The 24,214-nt window shown below is 42.1% G+C and overlaps 1 protein-coding gene across 2 annotated transcripts; it reads right to left on the bottom strand.

Moving 5' to 3' along the window:
* Window positions 1-8,877: 8,877 nt before the first annotated feature.
* gtpbp6 (GTP binding protein 6 (putative)) lies at window positions 8,878-23,549 on the bottom strand. 2 transcript variants are annotated; one of them, XM_084338045.1, is made up of 11 exons: window positions 23,485-23,549; window positions 22,947-23,176; window positions 22,691-22,828; window positions 21,848-21,918; window positions 18,429-18,559; window positions 18,204-18,274; window positions 17,416-17,574; window positions 15,290-15,498; window positions 13,526-13,677; window positions 12,877-13,029; window positions 8,878-11,293 (listed from the first exon to the last, which is right to left on the bottom strand). In XM_084338045.1, the coding sequence occupies exons 3-11, from the start codon at window positions 22,818-22,820 to the stop codon at window positions 11,164-11,166; spliced, it is 1,206 nt and encodes a 401-aa protein (XP_084194171.1). In that variant the 5' UTR covers window positions 22,821-22,828; window positions 22,947-23,176; window positions 23,485-23,549; the 3' UTR covers window positions 8,878-11,163. The 2 variants fall into 2 exon arrangements, with proteins under 2 accessions (XP_084194171.1, XP_084194170.1); XM_084338044.1 differs by having other exon boundaries at window positions 22,947-23,548.
* Window positions 23,550-24,214: the final 665 nt, after the last annotated feature.

Consider the following 24,214-nt stretch of genomic DNA (forward strand, 5'->3'; position numbering starts at 1 on the left):
AGCTGTTCGTTTGTGATGGTGTTTGGCCAGTAGATTCCCAGGATGTGTCGTAAACATCCGTTTATAAAGGTTTGCAGTTTGTTTGAGGTTGCTTTTGTGGTTCTCCATGTTTCTGCTCCATATAATAGAACTGATTTGACATTGGTGTTGAAGATGCGGAGTTTGGTCTTTGTGGAGATGTGGTTTGAATTCCATGTTTGCTTCAGTATTAAAAATGCTGTTCTTGCCTTCCCTATTCTTGCTTTGATGTCTTTGTCGCTGCCTCCGTCCTTCCCCACGATGCTTCCCAGGTATGTGAAGGTGTCCACCTTGTCCAGTGCTTCTCCGTCCAGTTGTACGGCCTCTTCTAAATTGTGTTTCATCTTCATCTCCTTTGTTTTTGCTTTATTGATGTGTAGTCCTGTGGTAGCTGCAATTGTGGCACGTTTTGTGAGTTTGGTCTGCATTTGCGTTTGTGTGTGTGAGAGGAGGACTATGTCGTCGGCAAAGTCCAAATTCTCTAATTGAGACCACATTGTCCACTGAATGCCCAGATTTTGTTCGGCTGTGGTTTGTTTCATGATCCAGTCGACTGCCAGAAGAAAGAGGAAAGGGGACAGTAGGCAGCCCTGTCTGACTCCTGTCTCTACTGTAAAGCTGTCTGTGAGCTGGCCGTTGTGTATTACTCTGCAGGATGATTTTAGGTACAGCTGTTGGATGATGGTTATGAACTTCGTTGGGATACCGTAATGTGCCATGAGTTTCCATATAGTGTCTCTGTCTAAACTGTCGAATGCTTTGTGGAAGTCGATGAATGTGAGGTGGAGAGATGTGTTCCATTCCAGGGTCTGTTCTATGATAATGCGGAGGGTGGCAATGTGATCTGTACATAATCTGTCCTGTCGGAAACCTGCTTGTTCTTCTCGGAATTCTTTGTCCACTTCTTTGGACAGTCTTTCCAGGATGATCCTGCTCAAAATCTTCCCTGGCACAGATGTGAACATGATGCCCCTGTAGTTGTTACAGTCCTTCAGGTTGCCTTTTTTGGGGAGCTTCACCAGGTATCCCTCTGCCCAGTCGCTTGGCACCTTTTCTTCATACCAGATCTGTCCAAAGAGTTTGTAGAGTAGTGTTGTTGCCATTTCTGGGTCTGCTTTTATGGCCTCTGGGGGTATTCCGTCAGGTCCTGGTGCTTTATTGTTTTTCAGTTTTTGAATGGCCTTTTTTTTTCTTGTTTATTGGGCTTGTTGGTATTGACCGGTAGGGAGTGTACCGCTGGATGGATGTTGGCTAGCGCTGTCGGTTTGGGTCTGTTCAGTATGTCTCTGAAATGTTCTGCCCATCTCTTCAGCTGAGCCTCTTGCTTTGTGAGTGTTTTCCCAAAGTCGGGGTCGCGACCCAAAGGTGGGCCGCGAGCAGCCACGGGAGGGCCGCGAGATGATTTCCAAAAAGACCAGTGGTTCCCAAAGTCGGGGTCGCGACCCAAAGGTGGGCCGCGAGCAGCCACGGGAGGGCCGCGAGATGATTTCCAAAAAGACCAGTGGTTCCCAAAGTCGGGGTCGCGACCCAAAGGTGGGCCGCGAGCAGCCACGGGAGGGCCGCGAGATGATTTCCAAAAAGACCAGTGGTTCCCAAAGTCGGGGTCGCGACCCAAAGGTGGGCCGCGAGCAGCCACGGGAGGGCCGCGAGATGATAAAAAATAAATAAAAATCCAAAAAAAAAAAAATTTTTTTGTCAGGCCACTGAACTTAGAAGCAGGCCAGGACAGTGTTTCTAGTTGTATTCTAAAATTCTATTCTAAAATGTGACTATATGGTTTTATATTAACTTAATAAATAAACAAAAAAGAAAAATCTACTTATTTCAACGAACATTTCAAACTAAATAACAGATTATGCACATAAAACGCTGAAAACAACCGAAGCAACAATAGTATTTTAATGAGGCTATTATTATTATCATTATTATTTTGCAACAAGTTAGCCCTCTCATAAATAGCACATATAAATGAATAACTAACTTGAACTAACTTAATAGGATTGAAGTGATATTTGGCTTAAAAAATCGGTCGCCTGGCAAAAAAAAAAAGAAAAAAAGCCTGACTATGTGCATTGGGCCGCGGCTCTCTGACGCCTTATTTTCTGGGTCCCGGCCTGAAAAGTTTGGGAACCCCTGGCTTAGACTGACCTGGGATCAGTGATATGTAGAGGCGGGGCCAGCTGGCTCCCTGAGCTGGCAAGCCGTATGCTCAACATGGAAGTGATCGCGGGACGATAATCAGCCTGGAATATATATTCACAGTAGCCAATCGATAGTAGACAGTCAGGGTATCTGCAGGTTTAGCCCAGTCAGATTTAATGCTTTTTAAGACTTTTTAATGCCACTCAGAATTAAATTTAATACCAATTTCACAATAACAAAAATCATGCAACAACGCCAATTAGTTTAAGTTTAGGGACACATTGGTCCAAAGATGTTTATTAAAACTTATTACATGGCGTTTTCACATTCGCCGAAATGCTTGCTTGTGATTGGTCAACAGCCCCCCGACTGCGGTCATTATTTTTCAATAATGACCGCAGATTTTTCAATAATGACCGCAGAGCGCAGCTGTTCGCAATCAAGCCCACTGACACACTGTTTCAGTGCAATTAGACACTGCCGTGCCGGCGATGACAGGGGGCGGAGCGACGAGCGGACCCAGAACACAGCGGAGCCAGAACACAGAGGTTCTAATAATAATCACTTTATTTGGGCTGACAGAGCCACAGAACAAGTGCGATTTGTCAAATGAATTAGGTATATTGTTAGTAAGTTAGCCATGTAATAAGCGGGATAATGTATAGCGCTGCACTGACAGCGGAGCCAGAGGCTGCCCGCGATAATAATAATCACTTTATTTGGGCTGACAGAGCCACAGAACAACTGCGATTTGTCAAATGAATTAGGTATATTGTTAGTAAGTTAGCCATGTAATAAGCGGGATAATGTATAGCCTACTCGGTCATTGTCGCAAAATAATTGACCTTCACTACGTTTAAAACACCTCGGCGCGGCGCCTCGGTATTTTAAACTCCGTGTCGGTCAATTATTTTGCGACAATGACCTCGTAGGCATACATTATCCCTTACATAACTTGGAAACTTAAAAATCTTGAACTTAAAGGAGTAATTGGATTGGATGAATTTCAACAAAGGGGTGACCAAACATAAATAGCAAATATAGCTATACAAAATATACCAGGGGCCAAGCAGCAAGTGCAACAGCCACTGTCAGAACACATAACTATTACCACTCTCCCCAGGGTATCAAAAAAGTCAACCAACAAACAAGATTCTTGTACCGGATCTCCTCTCTGGTAAACAAGAATACCCTGAAGACTCTGGCAGGAGCACTCATTCAAGGGTACTATGACTATGCTTGCACCTCATGGTACCAAAGCACCTCAAAGGCACTAAAAACAAGATTACAAACATCACAAAACAAACTGGTCAGACTACTGCTTAACCTCACTCCTAAAACCCACTTTACCCCTGCCCACAATCAAAACCGCTCTTAAAGAGCACCTACGGGAGGCTGCAATTAGAAACTGGGCACTGTAAATGTCCAACCTCTCCTAATGTACAGTCTCCTCCCCATCATATGTATATATTTTCTGTTAGGATCTCTGGGTAACAGTACTGTATATTTGCATATCGTATATGTCACAATTGTAACACTACAGTACTATATAGTATACCTGTATGTCATGTATGTCCCTATGCCATAAATGTCATGATGTCATGTATGTTGAGTAGGTCATAAATGTCATGTCACTATAATTGAAAATGGGGGACCCTGATGTAAACAAGACACACGTCTTTCTCTGGTCTGCATCCCCTTAACAATTGTGTGTATTGAGCCGTACTGTATTATTGTACCCATTCTGCAATCTGTTAAATAAAGTTTTCATTCATTCATCCAGTTGTTTTGTTTTTGTGGTTTTGGTTGAATGAATGAATACTTTGTTTAACAGATTGCAGAATGGGTACAATACAGTACGGCTCAATACACACAATTGTTAAGGGGATGCAGACCAGAGAAAGACGTTTGTCTTGTTTACATCAGGGTCCCCCATTTTCAATTCATAGTGACATTTATGACATACTCAACATACATGACATTTATGCCGGGCATAGGGACATACAGGTATATAGTACTGTACAGTTACATTTGTGACATATACGATATGCAAATATACAGTACTGTTACCCATAGATCCTAACATACATGGGAGGATACTGTACATTAGGAGGGGTGGGTGGGAGGAAGAAATACATAGTGGGTTCCCCCTTGGTTCCCCGGCCAACACATTACACAAGGAGTTGTGTTGGTTCCGCCCCATTCCGGTCTGCGTGATTCTACAACACGGTCAATGAAAAGTCAAACCTTATCTCCCGTTAACCGTTTTCCCCCAGATTTCATAATAAAACATAAGATGACATGGCATTTTATCTTTCCTTTCTATGACATTTTTAAGACCTCTGAAAATGGATTTAAGACATTTTAAGACAAACTAAGGCCTTAATTATTGATAAACAAATTTAAGACCTTTTAAGACTTTTTAAGGATCCGCGGACACCCTGACAGTAGTGATCGATTTTTGGAATGGCGATCAGGAATTGGAATGATCTTTTTGGAGAACATCTGATCTGAGGTAAGGAATCTATTTTACCAGTCTTGGGATAATCAGAGTTGTATTCGCTGAGATCTTAGCGTTTGCCCTGTGTGTGTGTGTGCGCGATCGCTTTGAGGAAAATAATCTAGCGTTTATTTAAAAACTATTCATAAATAGGCAGAAAAATGACAACGTTTTTGTGTATTCTAGAATATTCCAGTAAACGTCTTTTATCATGGAACATTTATATTTTCCTTGAAAACGATGGCTTTTCAAAATGCTATAAAACGAAAATGAACCGATAAAAAAACAATCCGCTTCGACAATGTTGACGAGTAATTGATAAGCGACGGGCAGATTAGACACATAGCCATAATTTAAAACATAGATTAGGCGTTATTAACGCTAACATTGAAGTGGATGGTGGGCATTCAACTGGGTCGCCAGATGATAAAAAAAAAAAAAAATCAATTTTTTTTTTTGCAGTCAGTCCACTGAACTTAGAAGCAGGCCAGGACAGTGTTTCTAGTTGCAGCAGCGCAATAGTTAGATAACCTAGGTGGGGAACAACCAGGAGATCACTGCAACTCACACAAGTTGGAGAACTATCTCTCTCTCTCTCTCACACACACACACAAAAGGAGCCGCATGTGATTGGTGTAGGGGGGACCCTTACAAAAAACTGTTGTTGCTAATCATTGACACATGCTAGCCTGTAATAATCCCCCCCAGAAAAATCTACTTTGCATTTGATATATTGCAAATATATGCCATCACACACACTGGCATTTAAAGGGTTAGAATTAGGGATGCCCCGATCGATCGGCCACCGATCGTTATCGGCCGATAATCAGTATAAATATGCGATCGGTGATAATGCTTTATTTTCGCCGATCGTCAAAACAGATCTCACTCGCTGAGTTCTGTCTCAGACACCGGGAGCTGCACACAGTGCTGCGCGTCTGCTCCTCCTCCAGCTCCTCCCGCACGCATGTAAACACGGGTCTAGTCTAGTCTAGTGGGACGGGACCTCCATGAGCTAACGTTAGCTACCGTTACAAAATGACCCAGTCAACTATTCACTTTTAGTTTAATACATGATGAGGCATTGTCTAACTGAACGGTATCTAGCCGGCTAGCTACTGATAGCTCCTGATATCAACAAATGCTCCAGCAATAGTCTAGTTATCTAGTACTAGTGTATGATACCTCTGTTAGCTCACGTTAGCTTAGCTCACGTTAGCTTAGCTCACTGTTCAAAGCGAAATGTCCCATTCAACTAAATAGTTCACTGAGGCGTTGTCTTAACGTTATATTTCCGGCTAGCAGTAGCTACAGACAGCTCCTGATATCAATGTCTTATAACACTCATTCGATGCATATTCGAAGCCCGGCTTGCGTCGCAGTCACTAACGGGGATAGCTGAGGGAGTAGGGTATATCTGCAGAGCCTAGGGTAAATCTGCAGAGCCGAATGTGATTTGATCAAAGCAGAGTATACACAGACAGTGGAGATAGCGAGCATTTTGACTTGTTGCGTGGTGGCGTTGTCTCGCAGATAATACAACTACAAGTACAAGTCTAATTATATAATATATATATTTTATAAAAAAAAAAAAAAAAATTATATATATATATTTTTTTTATTAATCAAAAACGATCGGTATCGGATATATGCTAGCCTGTTTTTTTAACAATAATTTGTGATGCCATCACAAACACTGGCATTTAAAGGGTACAAATAAAAAAAAAATGTCTGCACCAGAATGCAGTAAATGAAGTCTTTGTAACAAGAAATGTCCTGGTGGGGGACCCCCAGACCCCCTGCTTAAAAAGTGCCTCCAATGCTTATTAGTGTGTGTGCGTTTGAACGTGTGCATGTTTCAACCATACATTTCCATTTATATAAAAAAAAAATATATATATATATATATATATATATATATATATTTATTTACATTTTTTATTCTTTTTTATTTTTTACCTCCTATAATAGTGGGGGTCGCGGCTCTCTGACCCCGTTATTTTTGGGTCGCGGTCTGAAAAGTTTGGGAATCCCTGTTCTAGACAGGGTTGTCCTCTGAGCCCCGGACTATTCGCGCTTTACCTCGAACCATTAGCCCAATTTATTAGGCAAACAGAAGAAATATAATAATAATCAATGATACACCACACAAAATTGCTCTTTATGCGGATGATTTACACATTTTTATGAAAGACCCCTCCCATTCAGCCACAAAGTTACTGAATATAATTGATGATTTCGGTAAATTATCAGGCTTCAAAATTAACTGGCCCAAATCGGCTTGTTTACCAAAGCGGTGCAACTACCGACTGACATCCCCATAGTTGTATACTTTAAGTACTTGGGCATAGAGATTTCTCCCACACTAAATCAGACAACTAAATATAACTTCACAGGTACATATAATAAAATACACCAAGATCTGAATAGATGGTCGAGCCTTCCTAACTCATTACAGGCCCATAATCCATAATCAAAATGAACATACTACCTAGGATAAATTCTGTTAGCTCAATGCTCCCCCTGCCTCCTCCAATAGACCACTGGCGCAAGACAAACTATGATATCTAAATTAATTTGGAATAACAAATGCCCAAGAATCAAAAGAACTACCACTCAACGTAGGAAACAGGATGGGCGCTTGGCAATCCATGATTTTAAGTTGTACTTCTGGTCCTTTTCGCCGAGACCTCTGATAAGCTGGTTTGACCCTGAAATTGCTGTATCTTGGTGCTCCGTAGAAGCAGCAGCGGTCTCACCACAAAGACTACAGGATGTCGTATACTCCAATATCCCATATCAAAATGCTAATTACGATATGGACCGATCATTTCCCACGTAATTCAAACATGGTGTAACGTTCAGAGGTCTTGTGCTGTCAAATATCCATGGCACCTCGACTCTCCAATTTTTCATAACCAGCAAATACTTGTTGGGCACAAACCTGTTAATATTCCTCAATGGGAGAGGAGGGGAGTTCATACTCTGGAGGATATATAAGATAAAAATGGCCTTTGAGCGTTTCAGGACTTAAGAGACGCTCAAGGCTCATGGCGTGCACCCACACCATTTTGGGTTCGTCTCAGATTTGTATACACTCTTAATCAAATCCACATATAAATGTATCATTAGATACAATCTGGCGAGGGGACATTCCAGAATTAGACTGAGTTTGACTGGGATGATGTTTGGACAAATGTTACATTAGCCTCCCGCAACCCTAATCACCAGCAAATACATTTTAATTATATTCATAGGACGTATCTCACACCTAGGAAGCTGTTTGCGACTGGTGACCGACTCTCAGTTCACTTTGTGCTCTCTGAGGGCCACTGGCACTTATATGCACATGTTTTGGGATTGCCCACCAGTAGCAACATTTTGGAAATCCATAACGACTAAACTTTCAAACATATGTAACCTAACTAGAGTTGTTCCGATACCGATACTAGTATCGGAAATGCCGCCGATACTGCCTAAAATGCTGGTATCGGTATCGGCGAGTACACGTAAATTCTAGCCTCCGATCCCATGATGTAATTTATCTCCTGCCGAGTCCTGCGGAGAGTGAGGATTATAAAATGAACATGTTTTAAAGTGTGATGCTGTGTCATTTTAACAGCAGATACACTTTCTTAAATTCCATTGTCCCCGACAGTGCGGTGTGAAGGGGAGCTCGGACGGGATGTGTTTTGCTGGTGTTATGATAGCATTAGCTGGAAAGATAGCTAGTTGGAACAACATCCACTTTAACGTTACATCAAATCAGATGATCGCCTGTCCTTTCTCCAGGACCTAACACTGTCCGTGACCGTCTATCAACAATAATGCACCCACGGTGAATTGTATTTAAGTTAAGTAGCTACTGACTAGCGTTAGCTGACTATTACTAACGTTATCAAAATGTCAATGCGGGAAGACGAGCTAGGTCAGTTAGCTTAGCTTGATAACGTTACAGTGTCTAAAGTTGGTGCTATTTATAATCCAGCAATAATGGCTGCAGACCTGCAAGCAAAGTACAGCAAGTGCCAAAGGATAAGAGTCTGAGGCGGAGTTTCAAAAGAGAATGTTGAATATTTATTTTGCATCAAAAATCACAACATGAACGTTCTATCTGCCATTAGCTTACAGACTGAATAGGGTATATCTGCAGAGCCACGGAGTAGCGAGTGCAACACCGTTTAATGTCCGTGTGGATCATTGGAGTAGGGTATATCTGCAGTGCTGCAGCCCATACTCATTGATTAATGATACTAATACAAATCTATACAATCACCTGTTGTTGAATAAATACCATTACTTTCCAGCTATTACTAAAAACAGTATAACAGTATCTGTAAAAAAAAAAAAAAAAAGTATTTATATAATTTTTTATTTTATTTTTGTATGCACTGGTATCGGATAAATATCGGTATCGGCCGATACCCAAAGCTTAGGTATCGGAATCGGATCGGAAAGGAAAAAATGGTATCGGAACATCTCTAAACCTAACAATCCCACTTATGGCAGCAACACTACTTCTGAATGATATATCATTACTACCAGCATCCATACAACAGAAAATAATCATTCTGGCTGGCGTTACTGCAACCAAGAAGCTGATAGCCACGATGTGGAAAGAACCTGAGAAACTCACAATGATTAATTGGTCTCCGACACTACTGGATGTTATTTATATGGAAATCACTGCTTGTATAATTGGAGTGGGACAGGCGAGCATTGAGCTGTGGGTCGCAGCGGCCGAGGAGATCAAGACCACCATATAGCGGCGGTGTGGGGTTGGGGTGTTGATCCTGGGGGGTCCGGTGGTACTGGGGGGGGGGAAGGAAATGTCTAATGTCTTTTGTGGTGTTTGTTTTAAATTTTTACTCTGTATTTTATATTTATTATTATTTTTGCAGTTAATATTATTGAAGTTTTGTCCTGTGATATCTTGTGTTTTGTTGTATTATTGTATTGTGTTTTGAAAAAAAAGGAAAATAAAAAAGATTTGTAGCATAGTAAGGTACATAATAGTAAAAGATAGTCTGTTTTTTTAATACATTTTTATTTCAGATATTGCTGCACATCACATCACTACCCCAGCATCCACCTGCACCTATTTGATCATCTAGCTATGCTCTCTACATGTCAATGCCATGCTGGTTTAACGTCTCAATTTGGTAGTATTCACATCATCTGAGGATGTGGTTGTTAAAGCTCTGCTCTGGATCTCCCCATGGGAAGGATTGTAATTTGTGCTCTCAGCCAACTCTGTTGCAGGCTTGGCATGGATTTGCACTGTGTGTCTTGGGAGAAGAGTATACACTGCCAAATACAACTGTATAACCATTTGTTGCTATAAATGGTTTAATCACTATGATAAGTGTTCTTTTTTATTTTTTTGATCCACTTCTTCTCCTCATTTTCTATTTTTCTCCCATCCCAATTTCGTAATTCCAATCCTTCCCTCCCCTGTCTTGAACGTTGCTAGACTATGCCTCCCACTGGTCGGTTGTAGTGAGGACAGAAGCCTTGCATCACGTGTCCCCTCCGGTACACGAGGAGGCAGCCTGTCGCATCTTTTCACCGCAGCAGCTCGAACTCTCAGTGGCGAGGAGTAACAGGTGGGAGGCTCACGCTGCCCCCGATACTTCCTGTTTCCGCCGCACCGGCGTCACCCAACCGACATGTAGGAGTCGCTGTCAACAACGTCCAATCCCCACCCACCGGCTTTCCCACCCTCCAACACTGCCAATTGTGTTAGTATGACGGCCGAGAGCAACGCCGAGAGCTGGGCTCGATACCAGCATATCCTGCGTTAGTGGCGAGAGCCTTGCCCACTGCGCCACTCAGCCGCCCTGATAAGAGTGTTCTTGACTGAAGTGACTTGTTTCAGGATGCATAATACAATATACAGTACATATTTCCAGTGTATTTTATGCAATACAGCTACAAACGGCAATATACAAATATAATATACACAGTAAAGGTCAATGATTGGTTACAAGAGTGCTTTGAAATACACAAGTAAAGTTTTCTGTTGCAAAAGGGATATGAATTTCAGCTGAACCCCCCCCCCCCCCCCCTGTGAGTGACATACAGCAGAGATGAGACCATCTACCTAGAATGTCACCATCTACCTGATGAGTGACATACAGCAGAGATGAGACCATCTGCCTAGAATGTCACCATCTACCTGATGAGTGACATACAGCAGAGATGAGACCATCTGCCTAGAATGTCACCATCTACCTGATGGGTGACATACAGCAGAGATGAGACCATCTGCCTAGAATGTCACCATCTACCTGATGGGTGACATACAGCAGAGATGAGACCATCTACCTAGAATGTCACCATCTACCTGATGAGTGACATACAGCAGAGATGAGACCATCTGCCTAGAATGTCACCATCTACCTGATGAGTGACATACAGCAGAGATGAGACCATCTACCTAGAATGTCACCATATACCTGATGAGTGACATACAGCAGAGATGAGACCATCTGCCTAGAATGTCACCATCTACCTGGGAACAGTTTCTTGTAGCGTCCATAAGCTGCTGCACTGATGATGACCTTGACGACAGCCGAGCCTTCATCTGCAACCACATCCACGCCCTGAACTGTGGCCTCCCTGTAGAGCCAGCTGTTGATAAATGAAGCATACACACACACACACATTTAGACACACACATACACATTTAGAAATACACACAACGGCACGCATACACATTTAGACACAAACACGCATACGCATTTAGACACACACACACACGCATACACATTTAGACACAAACACGCATATACATTTAGACACACAAACACGCATACACATTTAGAGGCGCATACATACACATTTAGACACACAAACACGCATACACATTTAGACACACACAAACACATTTAGAAATGCATATACATTGACACACGCATACACAAACACGCATACACATTTGGAAACACACAGGATATGACATCATCTCTTGTGCCATAGACTAGGGTTAGTAGTACACACTGTGGGCATAGGAACCTAGTTTAGATGTGAAAGGGTATGGATGGGCTGCGCACATCATTTGAAGGGTATGCAGTGTTTCCCCTGAAAAAATATTCAGCAGCGGTGCTGTGCTTCTAGGGGGGTCCGGGGACATCAATCTGGTGCACTTTGAGAGCAAAATAAAGAGGCTAGATCTATGATGAACTTTGTGCTCAAAACACAAAATCGACTAGACTGCAGTGTTTTCTCCCTGCAGCCTTTTCCTCAGGTCAGTCTTTTACATTAAGCACCCCCCACAGCCCAAATGAAATGATATTATCCAAACTTTTTTGGCCATGCACCCCCCGTCACCTCCAGACCTAGCTGACGCACCCCCCAATGCCCAACATAAAAAAGTCAACAGTCTATTCATAGGCGCACTAAAGGCATCAGGTTTAATCCAATAAGAACACATACCAAAGTATGACAAACAAAATAAAATACTTCACCACACGAAAGAACAAAATGAGAATTACATGCATAGACTCAGAAACAGATTGGACAAAAAACAAAAAGATTGGTTGAATCCACGTCTGAGATGCATCCATAGGTGGGAAATATGTCCGTAGCTGCTCAGAGAGTTGGTTGAGGTGTTCTGTTATTAGGCTTTTTACAGGTTCACCCATGACAACTTTGTTTCCCTCCAAGAACGCATGAAGTGTAGGGAAACACATGAGCATAATACGCTGCCACAATAATAGCGCACCGGTCCCAGTCGCGCGGCTATGGCATTTTGGCAGGAAGTAAAGTGCATTTTGGATACATCTTTTTTTTTTATTATTATTAAAACGTATAACATTTGAAATAATGTATATTAGTTATATTGATTAGTAAAATAACACCATAGCACAGCCATTAGCCTTTTCATGTCACGCACCCCCAAGAGGGCTCTCGCGCACCACAAGGGGTGCGCGCACCACAGTTTGGGAACCACTGGTCTAGTTCATAGCAGCGCCGCTGCTGAATGCATATAGGGGAAACACTGGTATGTAATTGAGGTCATCAAGTGGGCACCTCTCATCACAATATTTTAAAGCAGGCCCAAGACACACATCCAGGATACTCAACAGTCGATTCTGGCATTAAAAAAATACTTTTCAACGCTTTGCGTTCTGAGCAGCATCCCGTAATGTGACACAGAATGTGATAAATAAATACTTCAAAAACCATTGCATAGGGCAAATGCATAGACTCACCTTAACTGGGAAGTGCTGAGGTCAACTTTGATGTTTAGAATTTGTTTCCCCGTCGATTTTACAATTGTCTCTTCGACAACTTTCTTCAGCTCATCCAGGCCCTGCTCTTTCAAGGCAGATATGGGCAGAATGTCGGGCTCTGAAGGCCGGTAACTAAGGACAACAGAAAATCCTTGATCATTCAGCTGTTCCACAAAAGCCACATGGCACAGACACATTTCTACGATGTTCATCTTACACTTGAGGTTAGTGAATAAAATTACATGGCTCATATCAAAAAGACTGAGACGTCAATCTAGCTGGTTACTTCTGTCACCAGCTCTGGGAAAATAAGGAGAGCAGGGAAAAAGGGAATTTTGTTATATTTTGGGTGAATAGTGATGACATATTTCACCTTTTTTGAAAATGTACAGACAACATCGTTAAGCTAGGCTAACGATTTGGCTAGTTTTGATAAACTTTATTTACCGGTACATTCATTTGCTTGATATTTAAGCAGTTGATTGCTATTGCACGTCAGTTTTGCTAATGACGTGCGTTGAGTCTTCAGGGAGGAAATCGCCTCCTATTAATCTTCTACGGCTGATTTCCCTCTTCCTATAAATTACCCTCTTTGAAAATGCCAGAAGAATATAATGTTTGTTCTTACTTGTCGTCCACTAAGTCAACCTTATTGTGGACTTCTATCATGGAGCTCATCAGCTTGTCTGGGATCTGCAGGTTCTTCAAGACCTTTATCACATTCACCTTCTGATTGACCGTCTCCGGATGACTGATGTCTCTGACGTGGACTATCAGGTCCTGGGGGGGTCAGGAAAACATTACCATCAGTACAAGATGTTCACACTGGCCACTTCGCCAATTTTCAACCTTCATCCTCCCGACATGTTCTGACTCGAGAGCTCCGTCACATCGGACTCCAGAGAAACTCCTCCAGATGACGTTATTACATGACGATAGGATTAAGGTTAAAAATTGTTACATTCTCAATAACAGAGCAAGATGCACCATGGCAACATATCCAACCTATATATCCAACCTATTCATATAACACTGTATAACAACAATGTATAATAACACTGTATACTCAAGACACGCATATATATACTGTATATCTGTATATATAGCCATACATGCTCCTTATTTAAACCACTGGCTAGAGTGGTTATTATCATAGTATATTCATACTCGCATGAATGAATGAATGAAAACTTTATTTAACAGATTGCAGAATGGGTACAATACAGTACGGCTCAATAGACAATTGTTAAGGGGATGCAGACCAGAGAAAGATGTTTGTCTTGTTTACATCAGGGTCCCCCATTTTCAATTCATAGTGACATTTATGACACACAACATACATGACATCATGACATTTATGGCATAGGGACATACATGACATACAGGTATATAGTACCGTTACATTTGTGACATATGATATGTAAATATACAGTACTGTTACCCATAGATCCTGACAGAGAGTATATACATATGATGGGGAGGAGACTGTACATTAGGAGGGGGTGGGTGGGTGGGAGAGAAATATACATACGGTGGGAAGAGAATATACATACGGTGGGGAGGAGACTGTACATTAGGAGGGGGTGGGTGGGTGGGAGAGAAATATACATACGGTGGGGAGAGAATATATACATACGGTGGGGAGGAGACTGTCTGTTAGGAGGGGGTGGGTTTGGACATTTATGCTGGCCAGTTTCGAATTGCAGCCTCCCGTAGGTGCTCTTTTAGATCGATTTTGAATGTGGGTAGGGATTCACATTCCTTTACAGCTTTGGGTAGGGCGTTCTGCGAAACGTGTTTACCGGTAGTCCCTTGTTCGAGCCGAATCTGGGTTTAACATGATTTGTTGAGCTTCCTCTAGTGTTGTGGTCATGGTATTCACTGACCTTTGGGAAGTATTTTGACATGTACATGGGTACCTTAGTCGTATAGTGTATCTTGTAGACCAGGCCCATTGCAAGTTGCTGTATTCTGTCGTCTACTCTAAGCCATCCTAGGTAGTCAAAGTGGGCAGGGGTGAGGTGGGTTCTAGGAGTAAAGTCAAGTAGTAGTCTGACCACTGCATCACTGTATATATACTGTAATACTATACATACAGTACATTAACTTAGCATATTTACTTTCTCATATATACTCAATATATTCACATGTTATACATGTAATAACAATGCACTTTACTGCTCCTGGTTAGATGCCAACGTCATTTCACTGTACTCTGTACTTGTGCAACGACAATGAATTGACTCTAAAGACGAGTGACGTGTTACACTGTAATCACACCATACCCATAACCCAGGAGGAAAGCTTTCTTTGTGAATAGCGTTTCGAAACATCCATTATATTCTAAAATTGTGACTAACAAGAAACATGTTGGTGGCAGATCAGTACATACGGAGTGGGCAACATCCTCCAGGGTGGCAGAGAAGGAGTCGATGAGCTGGTGGGGCAGCTGGGATAGGAAGCCGATGGTGTCCACGTAGAGTACAGTCATGTGACTGGGCAGCTGCCCGGCGTGGATGGTGACGTCCAGCGTGGCAAAAAGCTGGTCTCTGGGCTGGAGACTGACATCTCCTGTCAGGGCTTTAATGAGAGTGGTCTTTCCTGGAGAGATGATGGAATGGAGTGTATTTAAATCACGACTCAGTCAGGAACACTCGTCATAATTTATAGCAAGACATGAATGAATGAAAGATTTTTATATTCTAACAAGTATAAAAACTAAAATATATGTTCATTTGACATATATTATATATATATATATAGAAAAGATAATAAAAAAAAAAGACAACAAAAGATAAACAGATACAAAAAATCATAGTGAACCCTGTTGGAAAAAGAAGTATACACTTATTTGTTTCTCTTTTTAAATTTTTTATTCCTACCCCTTTTTAACTATTCATCACAAATTATATAATTGTATTCTATTCTATTGTTAATTATATGTATAAAAGCTGTATCTCTATATAATCCAATACATTTATATAAATATAGATATAAATATATATACTAAATAAATACCATATAATATACACAATTCAATTTATTTTATTTACATCTTACACATATTCCCAATCAACACACTTCTTCCTCTTCCTACCTATTTAAGGAAGATTTAAGATTTAACACATGGCGGGCGGCTAGGTGGTGTAGTGGGCAAGGCACTCGCCACCAGTGTGGAGACGCTAGGATTCGCGTGTTCGAATCCAGCTCTCCACATTGTTTTCAGTTTAGCTGGTCGTCCGCAGTAATACACATTGGCCGTATTACGGGGAGGGAAAACTGAAGGGTGGGGATCGAACGTTGTGAACAAGCGACTCCTACAAGTCGGTTGGTGCGCCTGCGCAGTAGAATCAGGAAGTGTCGGGGGCAGCGTGAGCCTCCCACGCGTTACTCCTCGACACTGAGAGATCGAGCTGCGCAGGTGAAAAGATGCGACTGCTGTTACCTCAAGTACCGGAGGGGACTTGTGCTATGTATGACTTAGTCCACATTGCAGCCGACTTGTGGGAGGCAAGAAACAGCGTTCGTGACAGGGGAGGGTTGAATTGGATGATACGAAATTGGGATGGGAGAAAAAAAATATAGAAAAATGGGAGAAAAAGTGGATCAAAAAAAAAAGATTTAACACATGGTTATAGAGTTGTATTTGGTGGCATAGGCTCTGCTCTCAAGAAGCTCTCAGTGCATCCTTAGATGATGCGATACTGGAAATTGAGACATTCAGCCAGCATAGCCAGAGACCATATCTAGATGATGAAATAGATCGATGTGGTGTCTGGTTAGTGTAGAGTTTTTTTTTGTTTTTTTTTAATATATATATATATATATATATATATATATATATATCAACTTTTTCTCCCCATTTTCTATTTTTCTCCCATCCCAATTTCGTATTATCCAATTCTACCCTCCCGTCTTGAACGTTGTTAGACCATGCCTCCCACTGGTCGGCTGCAATGTGGACGAAGCCTTGCATCACGTGTCCCCTCCGGTACACGAGGAGGCAGCCGTCGCATCTTTTCACCTGCACAGCGTGATCTCTCAGTGGCGAGGAGTAACGCGTGGGAGGCTCACGCTGCCCCCGATACTTCCTGATTCTGCTGTACAGGCGCACCAACCAACCTGTAGGAGTCGCTGTCCACAACGTCCGATCCCCACCCACCGGCTTTCCCACCCCCTAATACTGCCAATTGTATTAGTATGAACGACCAGCCAAGCCGGAAGCAACGCTGAGAGCTGGGCTCGAACCCAGCATCTCCTGTGTTAGTGGCGAGCGCCTTGCCCACTGCGCCACTTAGCCGCCCGGTAGTGTAGAGTTCTAAGCACTCGCCTACCACCGCAGAGACCTGGGTTAAATTCCCAGCAACGGTACCTCTGGCTTGGTCAGTCATCCCTACGAACTGTGTATTAAAAATGAAAATGGAATTGACCAATCTCAAAACCCGCCCTCTTTTCTTGATCCTCCAATCACAACTGTTGCAGGGTTTGAGATGGGTCAATTTGCTGCCAGTCTCTTACCACAATTGGTATAACCCATGACAGATATGACGGGGAAGTCCTTGTGTTTACGCTGGGAGCGAAGTAGGTGCCTCTTTTTCCGCAGCCGCTCGAGAGCAGAGCGAATCTTCATCTCCCTCTCCTTCAGCAGTCTCTGTTGTACCTCTGCCAGTGTCTCGCCTGAGGACGGAGGAGAGGGGTTGAGTCCATATAAGGCTTTTCCACAATGGCATTGGGGCGCAGTGCCACTATGACAACGCGCCAGTGCCACCGTGTGTTTTTTTTGCAATGAAAGCTTGGAGCCAGCTAAGAAACAGATGCACCATTGTCTAATACGCGGCTGCTCGGTCCTCTGTTACACTGTGTGTGTGTGTGTGTGTGTTTTCATGTTAAACTATTGTGCAACCTTATACACTGTACTTATTTGGAACTTTTGCTATTTTATTGAAATTGTGTTTTTAAGTTGCAGGAAATTACAGCAAATGGCTTTCTTTATTGCAAAGGATTTTGCCTCCAGGATGGAGGGCACAGCCACCCTCCAGATCACCCCCTAGTGGGGGGCACAGCCACCCTCCAGACCACCCCCTAGTGAGGGGCACAGCCACCCTCCAGACCACCCCCTAGTGGGGGGCACAGCCATCCTCCAAACCACCCCCTAGTGGGGGGCACAGCCACCCTCCAGATCACCCCCTAGTTGCGACTCAGCACCATCTTGAACATCCTGGGGAAAGCCCTGCCATATACATATCTCTCAAGCTGGAGTCGTCAGCTGGGCAGATCAACGACTATTTAATTATACAGACAATCACCTGAACCCCCGATGTATCTCGATCCTCCGCCCTGCTGGTCCAAATTTGCCATTTCATTTTTCAAACGCGATCTGCCAGGAAATATAAAATGCACTCTTGTTCAATAGAGAATTCAATGAGACACAATATCAAACTAAGTCACACACTCACTTACAGTATGGGCCGTATGAACAGCTATATATGTGAAACAGAAAAAAAAGACAATTATTCAACATTTTGAGTTACCTTAGCAAAGGGATCTCAGCCAGAGAGATCTGTAACTTGGCCTCTTTAGTTCTGGCGTTGCAGCGGAAGATGCGGAGGACCATGGAGTACCGATCAAAGACCTTAACCCCCCAGGCTTCCTCAAACTCCCTCTGGAAAAAAGGGAAACGATTGGTTATTTGTGGTGCTGGTTGATCAGAGTGCGTTAGATACACACAGATAGCAGTGGGAAAGACTGTACGCAGGGTTCCCACAGACATTGCAAAATGAAATTCAAGACTTTCAAGTACTTTCCTAAGCACTATTTTTCATTTTAAAAAGGGGATTTAACACATTGGGTGCCACGCCTTTTTTCGGGCCCCATCTATTCACTGCCACGCTTTAAAAGATAGGAGTCCGTCACCTTGTTTGTAGAGCTATAACTATATTCTATATTATAGCTATGGATACAATACTATGGTCACCTCAGTGACCTTCTTCCGGTAAAGATGCAAAAAATAGATTGTTTTTCCATGCATACATTCGCGTGTTATACCGTGGTGAATATAAGTATGTTTTTAGATCGGTCTGGGGTAATTCCTGAAATGGTATGGCAGCTATTACTGTACTCTTGTATTACTAGGACATATTTCACATAGTACAGAGGTATTTTAAGAACATTTATTGTGCAAAACTGCAATAGAAAAATACAAAACCTTTTCTCAAGTGTCTGCGGGCAGGTAACGCGTATCTTGGATCCAGTGCTTTGACCATGTCTTTAAAGCCCTTTCGATCGACAGTTTGAAAAGGAACCATGTCCAATGCATCGAACATTGTACATATGTCTATACTGAACACTGTGACCTTTATTTTTACTTCTATTTTACATGCTATACTATTTTATTTCATACTATCTTGTCTAACACAGTCTCTGGAGCGAAACAGTAAGAAGCATTTTGTATAAAAGTATTCTGTACTTCTGTATGACAACTATTAAAGAAACTTGAAACTTACACAAGTAAACAGTGACAGCGTTTGTTATGTCGGTCCACCGCTGGCTTTTTTTTTTGTCGTTAACTTAAAACGTAAATAATCAAAAATAATCACCGGGGATGCTGATTCGGTCCAAGACAAACGTCTTTCTCTGGTCTGCATCCCCTTAACAATTGTGTGTATCGAGCCGTACTGTATTGTACCCATTCTGCAATCTGTTAAATACAATATTCATTCATTCATTCTGGAATAGGTGGTCTCGGGTGCGCGCCAGTCACAGTGTCCCCGACGATGGAGCGGGGCGTGGTGTGCAAGCAAAACCTGTAATGCTTTCATGCTTGCTTGAATTTTGGGCAGATAAAAACATACAGCAACAACTGGACAATACCCACAAAAACGATATTTATGGGCAATTTGGCGAGTTCAGACCTCAACCAAGCAAGCATGTTGAGCCTCACGGCCCAGTGGATGATGAAAACTTCTAGATGAAGCCTCGTTACAAGCCCAAGACTTCCCTGGCTCGCATTTTGCCATTGCTATATACATTGGTTTCTTGTTCGAATGCATTTATTTCTATAGACTGATGTATTTTTCTGCCACGAAAAATGGAGCCTCTAATAATTGCCCAAAACATAAGCTGTAAAAGATAAGCTAAAACGCAAGCCACTTATTTTGAGATGATAATTCATGTATCTGGATAACCAATGCACAGATTTTGTCGAGGCTGGTAGCGTTATTTCTGGGAAATTGATATCTATAGTCTGGTGTAGTTTTCATCCACGAAAAATGGAGTCTGTAATAATTATTATTGCTCGAGAGTCTCTATGAATAATAATAATTAGAGCCTTTATTTTTCGTGGATGAAAACTACACCAGACTATAGATACCAATTACCCCCGAAATAAGGCTACCGGCCTCGACAAAATCCGTTCATTGGTTATCCAGATACAGATGAATTAGCATATTAGAATAACAAATAAAGCGTAAAAGACACACGCAACATCCAATTTGGTTTTTCTCCAGCGCAACCAGCACGTCTTTCGTTATTGGCATGTCTAATAATGCTGTTATTAGAAAATTTGCGTGCACGGGTACAACAGATCAGTCAACAATGTCGAGCTAAAAAGTGAAGAAGATGAGGCTTCAATATATTTTCCGTGGTTTGATGCAGTGGCCAGCATAATCGGCCAAAACCAACCAGTGATCCCTCCGTTGTCCACAGTAATGGGCCCATCCAAAGCGCCCGACGTTGTGACTAGTTGTGTTCAGTGGGACTATAGCGATCAAGTATATATGTATATTATCTTTTACGTTGTTCGTTATATATCTATGTTTTGTCTAGAGCGAGAGAGGGGGAGGGAGGGGGCTGCTAGAGTGGAGCTAACGTTAACTTGCTGAGGTTACATCAACATTTAACATTACATAAGGTTTTAGCGCGACGTGGGCATTCCATAATGGCGAGGATGCAAAGCATGTTAGACGATTGGACCCGTCGCAGAGTTTACATTACACATAGAAACTGCGCGACTCGCGAGAGAAGTTGTCACACAGCCTTCAAACGCAGGGCGGAAGAGCTAGTTTGCTTCTAGAATTGAAGGTCCGTTCTGTTCCGTGTCTATTATGAAATGACAATTGCGCGTTGACACGCCCACTGCGCGAAGCCTCTGTGCTCCTAAATAACTTTTTCCAGTTCGCACATATCTATTATCTATATCTAATTCTATCTATTTTTAGGGGCAAATGCGAGTGAAATAGTTGCACTGTCGAGCCCTGGCTGTGGTTACGTGACGTCATTGATATTTTAGAGCTGCCCTACCGGTTACAAGGTATAGTCAAAATCCATACCGTAGCGCAAATTCATACCGTATACCGTCCACCCCTATATAGCCCTTACCTTGACTAGGATGTACCCCAAAAAGAATATTCCAATTATCTGATCGCGATTCCAAGTATTGATGTCCATCGTGTCGCCAACATAATCCAACACACATCATGCATCGGGAGCATTTGATTCTTCTCAATCCGACCGTTATAACCGATCAGCTTGAGCAAAAAATAAAAATTACCCAGACCCATTATATCGACGCACAGGCCAAGATACAAGGTTTCAAAGGGTGCTCGATACCACCGTCTAGCTGGATGTGGCCGGTATTGCACTTTGGTGACCTCAGACTCATTCCCTATGGTAACAACAGGCCTTTATGGATAATGAATAAAAATATCGGTCGGGGCCCAGAAACATGTTAACACGTGATTGCCACCAAAAGTGTTAAAAGGATACAATTCACTTTTAAATGCTGTTTTTTTATCGAAATTTCCAATTTCCGACAATTAGTTACACTTAAAAACAATTGTATTTCTTGATTCAGATTTTTTTTATCATGGATGAACAAAACTCTCAATGCGAATGGTTGATTTGAAGTTCAAGGACTTTTTAAGCACCTTGTTAAAAAGCGAGAAAAGCTCACCTCAGACAGAGCGGACAGGCGCTCAACGTTGACGAACACAGCAGTGATCCCTGGTGTTTTCCTGATTCTCTCTGACAAAATACAAACAGGGTTCACTTCAGGCTATGCCACTTTACCTGCAGACTCATACAACAGCTTGATAGTCATAATTATGGAAGCACCAGCAATATCACTTTTTCACAAGACCGAGGACAAATACAACCCACTGCTTTTACTGAATGAACAAACGTATACTATTAATTTGGGATTATTGGACAAATTATTAAGATATAATAAATATTTATCCATTAGAGAAATCTAGCATGCTGCCATAAATGCAGAAAATCCCATCATTTTGCACTGATTTCTGATATGTTACACATGGCTCTCTTGTTATCAGATTTTAGTGTAGGGAAAATTCACTGTTTTTATAGTTATCGTCCCAATATCCAATACCAGTATCCCTAGTTAGTTATGATATTTAAAGGGGATGTATAGACCTGTGAGTCACTGGAAGTCCCTCTAGTTATATTTAAAGGGGGATGTATAGACCTGTGAGTCACTGGAAGTCCCTCTAGTTATATTTAAAGGGGGATGTATAGACCTGTGAGCGACTGGAAGTTCCTCTAGTTATATTTAAAGGTGGATGTATAGACCTGTGAGCGACTGGAAGTTCCTCTAGTTATATTTAAAGGTGGATGTATAGAACTGTGAGCGAAGTCAAGTCCCTCTAGTTATATTTAAAGGGGGATGTATAGACCTGTGAGTCACTGGAAGTCCCTCTAGTTATATTTAAAGGGGGATGTATAGACCTGTGAGCGACTGGAAGTTCCTCTAGTTATATTTAAAGGTGGATGTATAGACCTGTGAGAGACTGGAAGTTCCCCTTGCCAAATATCCTCTTCTTCTCTGGTGTCTTGGTGGAGAGGATGAGCGTGTCCACAACACTCCAGTTCTGCAAGGTGTTCACCAGCCCCATAGCCTCAGCCACCATCAGCTCAGCTGCAGGGAAACATTCATTCATTTGATTAAGACTATATGAGGGAATCTACAGACAGTGCGATTAAAAAAAATCGTTTGTACAATTCATATACGCATCATTGCATTTAGCTTTGATCACCTGTTGTCAGATACTGCTTCCTGCTTCCCCATTTCACATCAGGATGAACTATGAAGACCCTGTGCTCTCCATCGCCGATGCTTGAGGTAGCCTGCTGTTGGAACAACTCCTCTACCTCATTGTCACCAATAAAATCTTCTCCATCTTCCTCGCCCTCTTCTCTAAGACCACTGTGATGTCCACTGAAGTCATCTTTACTCTGCAGCTTGCATGTTGAGAGTGTGAAGGCCCTGGATTGCAAGGGGGAAATACATTGCAGTCCATGTTGTGAAATGAAACCCCTATGGTAAGATGTCTTGTACCATATGCTGGTTGTTGCTGTTGACTTCTGCAAACTCTGTGTGCAGCAGACATGCTGGTGGGGCGACATCCATAATACATTTATTCTCTTTGGCAGATAACGAGTTAACATACCGGTATTGCCTTTCATAGTTGCTATTGCCAACAGGGCAAAACGTTCGTCATGTTTAAATTAAGATAACGAAATGAACATCATAGTTGTTTCAGCTCATACTAGCGCATATAGTAAATCACACACTCAGCTAGTTCGGAATCGGACAAGGCTTGTAGATGTCAAAAGAGGCATGCCAGCCATTGGTGACTTCTTTGTGGGTCTTCCTCTCTTCCGTTGTCACGCAGGTCTCAAAATTAGAGCGCGACCCCTGGTGGACATGTACTGAACATAAGATAAGTCTGTGCAAAGCAGAGCAATAAACTGACTAGTTAGGCGAGTGTTGCATCATCATGATAAGAGAAAATTATATTGAAAACGTATCCTCGCATTTGATAAATCGGTAGTGTCAAGGAGATTGCAGCTTATGTAAATCATTTATAAACAAGGGGTGTACTAAAACATTTAATAAATATGTGTGTGTGGTTTTATTGGATCCATCCAATTCAATTAAACTATTATGATCCACACTTGCTGGTTCTCACCTATACAGCCAGGGAATAGCAAGGTCCACATAGTGGAAGTGATACTGAAACCTGCTTTGTGAAAAAGCTGCCAAACTGGTCAGACCAACTGAACATCACAGTCTAATTACTTAAAGGGGAATACCACCCAATTCATATGTTCTTCCTGTACCCCAGGACAGCTCAGTCAGTATTTTATTTGTGAACATGCACCATTCTCTTCTAAAGCTTTTTTTTTAAATTTTTTTTTTTACAGATTTTACATCCCAGTGACATCACCGATTGGAGGCTTCTCTTTCTACGATTTCTAGCTTTAGGACAGACTAGACTTGAGTGTTGCGTGGCGGTAACAA

Source organism: Notolepis coatsorum (genome assembly GCF_963971535.1).
Source record: "Notolepis coatsorum genome assembly, chromosome: 2".
Classification (NCBI taxonomy): Eukaryota; Metazoa; Chordata; class Actinopteri; order Aulopiformes; family Paralepididae; genus Notolepis; species Notolepis coatsorum.

Coding starts and splice junctions, on each gene's coding strand:
- gtpbp6 (XM_084338044.1), bottom strand. CDS start 23,376: ATGAAAGGCAATACCGGTATGTTAACTCGTTATCTGCCAAAGAGAATA. Junction 18,560..21,847: donor GCCTGTCCGCTCTGTCTGAG/GTGAGCTTTTCT, acceptor CCTTTTTTCCAG/AGGGAGTTTGAGGAAGCCTG. Junction 17,575..18,203: donor GAGATACATCGGGGGTTCAG/GTGATTGTCTGT, acceptor CTCCGTCCTCAG/GCGAGACACTGGCAGAGGTA.